Source organism: Oryx dammah, unplaced genomic scaffold (assembly GCF_014754425.2).
Source record: "Oryx dammah isolate SB20612 unplaced genomic scaffold, SCBI_Odam_1.1 HiC_scaffold_1, whole genome shotgun sequence".
In the NCBI taxonomy this organism is placed as follows: domain Eukaryota; kingdom Metazoa; phylum Chordata; class Mammalia; order Artiodactyla; family Bovidae; genus Oryx; species Oryx dammah.
In genome coordinates, this window is record NW_024070185.1 from 61,440,320 (window position 1) to 61,448,153 (window position 7,834).

Genomic DNA, 7,834 nt, shown 5'->3' on the forward strand with positions numbered 1-7,834 from the left:
GAAATTCTTAGTTCAGGACCCTTTGAGCTAGTATAAGCCAAAGAAGTCTCCAAAGAGCATATTCAGGAGCTCATAGAAGCTGTGAGAAGGTCAGAGCATCATACATAGGATTTTGGAGCTGGGATGCACACCCAAACCACACCTCACATATTCCAGCTTTAACCCTCCTGCCTGAGACTCAATATGAGTTACACAATAAGTGTGGAAGAGGGGAGCAAGGTTTCATTTCTGTAAATGTAAGGTCGGGGGTCCCCTTGATATCAGGCTGTGGGTGAGGCCCCCATCAGTAACCCATCTTTTGCTTGTCAGAGATGGAGCCCCCCAAACAGAAAACCTCAATCCTAATACGGAGGAAACTCACCGGGCTGTCCCTGGAGGAAGAGAGTGAGAAACCCCTGATTGAACGGGGGAGCAGGTGAGAGCTGAGAGCAGGGGTGAATACCACACATGGCTGTGTTTGCTGGGGGTGGTGTGGTGGAACGGTGAGGGGCACGAGCTCTGAAGTCAGACAGACCTGATAACTTTGGAAAGGCTTTGTGTCCTAAGCCTCAGTTTCCTCATCTGTGAAATGGGCATGGCAGCCTCCCTTACATGATATTATGAAGAGAAAGCTCGATGAGATTGTGCTTGAAGTACCCGTGGCACCTACTAAGAGCTCAGCGGCTGTTTGTGTGATAAGGACCCATGAAGGGACCCCCCAATAAAGAGAGGCCTGTCCTAGTGTGGGGTACCTTCTCAGATTGCTGGCAGTACTGGGACTCACTACAGCTGTCTGTCATGTATGACAAGAGCTATAGAAGTGCTTGTCCCCTGTACCCCAGGAATGTGACTCTGGAAGAAGTAAGGCAGTGATTTACCCAGCTAAATTGTCAGCAGTGGTTTTTTATCATGGTAGGAAGAGCAAGCCAGGAACTGGTGACTGGCATCTGGCTGGGCGAATGATAAGGAAACCGAGATCCAGAAAAGGGAAACCCCTAGAGGCATGGAATTTCCCTTCCCCATGCAGAATCCAGCTCTATTCACATGGATATAAGCTGTATGAAAAGGCCAAAAAGAACTTGAAGAAGCTTAATCTTAAATGCCCTGTAGAGTTTTTCTTTTAATTAAGGCATTTAAAGCATGTTATTTTTTTTTAAAGAAGTGTTAACCATTTCCACCAGAGATGGAAGGTACACAGTAAATGATGAAGCTAAGCCTGCAGGACTTTTCATGCATGTTTATTTGTAGAAAGTGGCCAGGAATCAAACCTACTGAAGTCACCATCCAAAACAAGATTCTCCTCCGGAAAACACCATGTATCACAACCACCAAAACAACACTGGGCCACCTGGCATCCGTGGAAGCCCGAGATGCTGTCTACCTGGTGAGTGAAGAGACAAGGTGGAGGGGGTGACCCCAGGGAGCACAAGCAGCTCGGTGTGCTGCCTTGGGAAGGAGGGAGGGAGCTTGTCATCACCAGGTGCCCTGGCGTCTGGTCAGATGGAGCAGGTGACCCATATCAGAGTATCCCAGGGCACAGCACTGGTGACAGCCAACATTCCCAGGCACCGGGACATGGTCCACAGCTCCTGTCCAGTTCCAGCAATAGCTCAGGTCTCATGGCGTGAGCCCCAGTGCCTCAGGAGCCCAGACCGGAGGGCAAAGGAAGGCTCCCCAGCGGAAAGTCGAGACAGTGCGAGGGGACAGAGAAGTCAGAGGCTCGGAGGTCATGGGAACAGTGAGTGATGCTGGGTGGAATAGGTGCTGAGCAGCTGCCTCAGCTTCTGTTCTCAACACAAGGCTTCCACTGGATCCTTGTAGCAAGCCCATGAGGAAGGCAGAATGGTCCCCACACTACTGCAGAAGACACCCAGTTATAAAGTGTGTCCCCTTTATGCCACCAAGAGTGAGAGCCAGGACTGGACCTGGGCCCGTTAGACCTGTGGGGCTGGCCAAAGAGGAAGTTGCACCCAAGGCTGCCTGCGGGACCTCGCAGTCCCAGAATGTCTGGACCTACGGGTTCTGGCACCCCAGAGAGAAACCTTGTATTGCCCAGAGATATACTGTCCCTGGTATTTGGAGACCCCTTCGTGCCTAGACAGGCCCTTCCCAGCCACCAAGCTAAGCCCCAGGCAGTGGGCACAATTCCCCTGCCGAGTTCAGTGAGGACTTAAGGCCTATTGGGCTCAGCCTCTCGAGAAAGCCAGGACCCCTGAGCTTCAAGGAGACTATAGTGTGGTGGTCAGGAAGGAGCGCAGAGTCCAGAATCAGGTGGACCAGGAGCCTAGTCACGCTCAGTCTCTTCTCAGTTCAATAACCTCAGGCGAGGCTGTGAGCCTCAGTTTTCCCATCCATAAAATATGGAAAACAGCGAGGCCTGCCTGAGCTTTATTGGACAGAGTACATGAGAAATGACTTGTGGAACTCTTGCCAGTGCCTGGAATGGGTTGCAAGCCACCCACCAGCGGGTTACAGCATCCCTCTAGAGCACAGAGTGTCCTCTAGGGGACACAGTCCAGAAGTCCTTCCTCATGCAGCCTCTTCCTGCTGCTTGCTCCCAGAAATATTTAGCATCATTTGAAGAGGAGCTGAAGAAGGTCCAGGAACACACCACACTGCAGGTGAAAGAGGCTCAGCGCTGGAAGGACAGCTGGAAACACTCCGTGAACATCATCCAGGGCCTGTACTTGTGACACTCTCAACCCTCCTTAAATAAATGGCTTATTTTGTGTAGATTCCTTCACCCCTCTACCCACCCATCCATCTGTCTCTGCCCAGTGCTGTAGCCTCACAGTGACGAGGATATGGCATGGTTCCTGCCCACATGGAGATTACTTCCAATGAGGCAGACAGAGGTGAAAGGGGGTGTTCCACCTGGTCAGCTTAGGGTGGTGGATAACAGGGATGGCTAACTTAAATAAAGACTCATAGTTCAGGGGAGATAACTTCCACAAGGCATAATGGGCACTTCATCTTGGAAAATGAAATAATTAAAACTTAAAACTTATAGGAAAGAGTATATTGCACATTTAACAAAATGCGAGTTTTAATTGCAACTGTGCACTGATTCCTAGGCACAACAAAGACTTCATCCTGCCGGGGTCCAGCCCCGGTGGATCCAGGGAATTCGAAGGGTGGACAGAGTCGGCGAGGAAAGACTTATTTATTTATTAATATAAGATTAGACTAGGAAAAAATAATGTAGTAGGAAGATTAAGTGGAGAGAAGAGGCTGAATAGCTTGGATTACGCGGAAGACCAATAAAATTCCAGACAAGGAATTTGCACCATCTATGTTGGGCCACCGGCGCTCGCTTGAATATCTAAGGGTGCCTCGCCTTAGGCTCCCTTTCGCTTGGGTCTTAACAGCCAGGGCAAGTAAGTAGACCTGGTGAGCCTCCGCGCCCCAGATGGAAATTCAGCCTGAAATTAAGGCAAAGAGAGACACGGGGGAAACCAGTCCAGCGACTGGCTCCGGCTCCTATTGTTTAGAAGGCCTTATATACCTTTTAGATTGTACATAGAGATCAATGGGTAATACAAAATTATGCAGTGTTAGCAGCCCAGACTCTTATCAAAACCAGGCTTTTCTCTCTGCATACCTAATTGTATACACAAGTCTTAGGTGATTTACATCATCTTCTGGTCAAAAGGGGCCAATTAACATTTTACAGCCTTTTTTCTGATAAGGGTTTGTTAACCAGAAGACTTATTTGTGTGATCTTCCCAAAGTTTGGTGCCACTCTCAGAAAGTACTAAATAAAGTTACATTCTTACATAGCAAGAACACAAGAGGAGTGCAAAGAGAAGTAATTAACTCAAAAGTCTAGTGTTGCTAACATCAGAACTACTCTATATCTTTTTCCATATCCCGTTTACATTGATTAACATCCTCCCAGGTGCCTAAAAGATAAAGAATATGGAGGCCTGGCAGCAATCATTGAGTCAACAGTGAAATCCCGTCACCAATATAATTTTTAACTCTTTAGAAAAGGCTCTGTATCTTTAAGATGCTTTTAAGCTCTGTGCTTCTTGCGGTTGGGGGCTGCAAGCAATTCACAAGCTGTAAGAGGTCCAGGGAACCTGTTAGGCAAGCTAGAGAGCAATCAGAGGGGGTTAACTGAAACATCCCTTTCAAATGCAGAAGACGAAAGCCCTGAGTTGCCCTATTTCCAGAGAATATCAGAAAAGTGGAAAAGCAGGCAGATTCTTATTTTGGGGGGGTGGATGCTCAGGAAATTCCAGGGGGAAAACCTGAGGTCTGATTAGCCTTGCCATCAGAGCTCTGGCCGCATGACCTTGTCACGGGTGGAATTCCTCACGCTGGCTCCCGACATCATCCGGTGTTGACTGGGTATCTGGTTATTTGCATGACCAATGATAACCTTTTGGCAGAAATCTTCTAGGCCTCCTTAACTTGACTAATGGTCTCTTTAGTCCTGTGACATTCAGATCACTGTCTTTGGAAGCTTGCTTCCCACCATCTTCCTTGTCTCCTTTCTCTTCCTCGATTGCCCCACAGCCTCACTATGACCAGTGGCAGTTGTCAGCAGCTGTCTGCGCCTTGTGGGCAGGCGGCTCATGGTCTTTCCTCCACTTCCTGAGCTCCTGCTGTGCCGGTATGGTTTGTAGCCTTCAGTTCTCAGTTCCATGCGCTTTGTCTCGACTTGATGAGGTAAGCGTAGCCTGCATTTCACAGATGTGGAGACTCAAGTCCAGAAGGTCAAAGCCAAGGACTTGGAGGCACATTGTTTTGGGAATGATTCCAAGAAGCATGAATGAGGACATGGGAAAAAGGAGCCTGAAAGCAGAAAAGTCACTGGAAGGGGCTGTCAGGAGTGGCCCCTGCTGTGGGTGACCAGGCTCTGTATCACTGGAAAACAGCCTCCCACCTGATCGGACTCTGTCCACGTGGGTAGAGAGTTGCCTGGGCATTAGCGCCACCCTCGTGCCAGCTTGCAGGACAGGAATCCCCTGTGGTACCAGAAAGAGTCCTCAGGCAGGGGAGTCTCAAGTTATATTGGCTGGAGCGAGCTCCCCAGCTGCAGGTGGACTCAGGTAAGCCAAGGGGATGTGAGCGCAGCATCACCACCTCCTGTTTACCAAACCTGAAGCCAGGCCCCTACGCACCACTCTGCCATGGCACCCTCTCTCCTCAAAGTAGCAAATGACATCTGCACAGCCCCCTCCAGCTTGTGGCATGCTCTGCAGGTACATGCTCTAATTCAGTCCTGCCGTGGACAGGGTGGCAGTCACCATTTGTAAATAAAGAAGCTGAAACTTGGAGAAAAGAAGATATCTCCAGTGTTCCAGCCTGGCTCTGGCTGTCCCTGAAACTCAGCCTGGAGTGAATACACCTGGGTGCTTTGTAAGTAAGAAAGGACCCAGAAAAATGAGGAGTGTTCCCTCTCCCCTCTGCCAGCCTTGGAGTCTCTGCACCACCACCCCCTCCTGCCAGCCACGGTGGAGCATGCATGGAGAACAGGGTGTAGGTGTGGGTTCAGGACAGCCTGTGGCCAGTCACTCTCCACTTCCATGTTGGTGAGGTCCCAGTTGGCAGAGAAGGCTCAAGGAAGCACGCCTGCTGTGGCAGGAGTACTGGGAGGGGGACACAAGGACTAGGGTGGGTATTGGGGGCCCACCACAGCCCAGACAGAGCCTGCAAACAGTGGCAGAGCCAGGGAGCAGAAGGGGTGCAGAATTGGGAGGCCTGGTCCCACCCCTCAGCGCTGTGTGCCCCTCTGAGTCCAGTTTGCTCACCGGTCCAGTGGGGACACCGGCTCCACTCTTCCAGCCCACTGCACTCAGTGAGACCCAGCTTGCCTAGCTGGGCCAGCCTTTGGGAACTGAGGCCACAAAGCTGAGGGGGTCAAGGCAAAAGCCATGCCCGTTCCACTTCTTATTCCCCACCTAGTATGCTGCCTTTCATTGTTTTCCTTATGATTCCAAAAGGAAAAGACATTCGTTATAGGAAATAAAGGATCAAAGGAGCAAAAAGAAGACTATAAGAACCCTGGCATCCAGAGATAGCTGTTCCCTGCACCATTTTGCGTGTGTGTGTGTGCATAATATTTGCCAAATGGAATCATAATGTGTGTTCGGTTGTATAAGTTGGTTTTGAGATGTCAGCTGGGTACACGGTCGCCATAGCTAGCCACTTACACCCTGGTCTCCATGCTCTGCCACCTCTGCCTCCCATGTGGAGTGGACCTCCCGTGTGTCAGTGTCCTCACGCCCCCATAGCTGAGACCGAGTCAGGAAGCAAAACCCCTCCTTACAGGGAGGGCTGCTCTCCAATAGTTTTGTTTGTTCTGGACCCTAACTCAATCCACTAACTCAGTTCATGGCCCACTAAGGGGTCTTGTCTGCAGTTTCCCACTGCCAGAGGAGCCAGGGCCCCTCCCGGACAAAGTGGGGTGTCCATTGTGGGGCTCTTAGATACAAGGCATCCATCCACCCTCGTGGACTCTGCACATTGCCTCTGGCTTCTGAAAGCTGACTCCCTGAGTCAAAGGGGAGGGCATCTGGGGACCTGGCACAAATCACCCTCCAGGAGAAGACTCGGAGTCCCTCCCACCACTGAGGACTCAGTGCCTGCCTCCCTCATCCACACCAAGCATTGCCGTTACAGCAGCTTTGGGGGAAACTTTTTTCTTTTTTTTTGCTGACTCAGCAGATGACGAATGACATCTAATTCAAGTCTTATTTTTCTAATGATGACTGAAGGCACACTTTTCATCACTGAGTCATTTCCAAAATGTGGCCACTTTTCCCAGTCCTGGGGTGAGCCTGCTGAACACAACCGCCTGGGCATCTCCAGGGGGCATAGTTCATGTTCCATGTCCAGCTAAGACGCTCCACTTCTTGTGCTGTTGCAGAAAGCAGTAATCGAGAAACCAAGCACCACGCTCGGAGAGTTGGAGAACTCAGGTTTATTACATCGGTGGGCCCAGAGGAGTTAACACTCCAAGCTCTGAGCCCCAAACAAAGGGGTTACAGAGTTTTTATACATGGATAGGCATGATTAAGCGGGTTTGCAGGGGCTGGGCGATTGCAAAGAGCAGGACAAGGGTGAGTGAGATAAGCTCCAGTTTCTAGTATTGTAAGTCCCTACTTTCTGAGACTACGTGACCTACGTGATTCAGACTTTGCAAGGAGCAAACTGAGTTACAGAGGCAGAAGGATAAGTAAAATTTTAACTTTTCCTCTTCAGTGCAACTGCTAAGTGGTTAGTGACTGGCTTGTGACCCACGAGATGCAGCAAGAATGATGGGAGGTCACTTCTAAAACATAATGACAAAAAATCTGTCCCTTCCCTCTTACCTGCTCTCTCCTGTGTTCCCTCTCTGACCCTCCCTCCTGCTCACTGCCTCCCTTCCCACTTCTCTCTCTCTCTCTCTGTTCTATCTCTGGACCTGGGGAAGCAGGCACCCATGTTATGAGCTGCCCTGAGCAGTTGTCACAAGGAGAGAACCGAGGGAGCACTCAGGTTAACAGACAGAACTCAGACTCTCAGTCCAAACACATTCCTGCAGCCTGTGGATGAACTTGGGAGCAAATCCTCCCCCAAGTTGAGGCCAACTGAAGCCACAGCACCTGCCTGTGAGACACCCAGAAGCAGAGCAACCTAGCTAAGCCATGAACAGATACCCAGACCACACTGGGTAAGATATGAAATATTTGTAGTTTTGAGATGCTAAATTTTGGAGCAATGAGGAACCAACAGCTAACACAGTCTACAGGCTCCAGGATCCAGTCCCACCCTCCTCCCCATGACCACCTCCTCCTCCTCCCTGGGCTCACTCCAGCTGTACCAACTACCTTCCTACCCCTCTGGCCATACTCACCTCTGCCTG

At 50.3% G+C, this 7,834-nt stretch overlaps 1 protein-coding gene across 2 annotated transcripts in view; it reads left to right on the top strand.

The window, feature by feature from the left end:
- Positions 1 to 3,067, top strand: part of CCDC180 (coiled-coil domain containing 180) — a 56,101-nt gene extending 53,034 nt beyond the window's left edge. Inside the window, exons 36-38 of one of the 2 annotated variants that reach the window (XR_005718729.1) lie at positions 310 to 415; positions 1,228 to 1,363; positions 2,541 to 3,067. Coding sequence is in view for 1 of the 2 variants with exons in the window: in XM_040226774.1 (XP_040082708.1) it covers positions 310 to 415; positions 1,228 to 1,363; positions 2,541 to 2,672 (374 nt within the window). In the remaining variant the exon portion in view is untranslated. The remainder of the gene's footprint in view (positions 1 to 309; positions 416 to 1,227; positions 1,364 to 2,540) is intronic. The other variant, XM_040226774.1, reaches the window with a different exon arrangement.
- Positions 3,068 to 7,834: the final 4,767 nt, after the last annotated feature.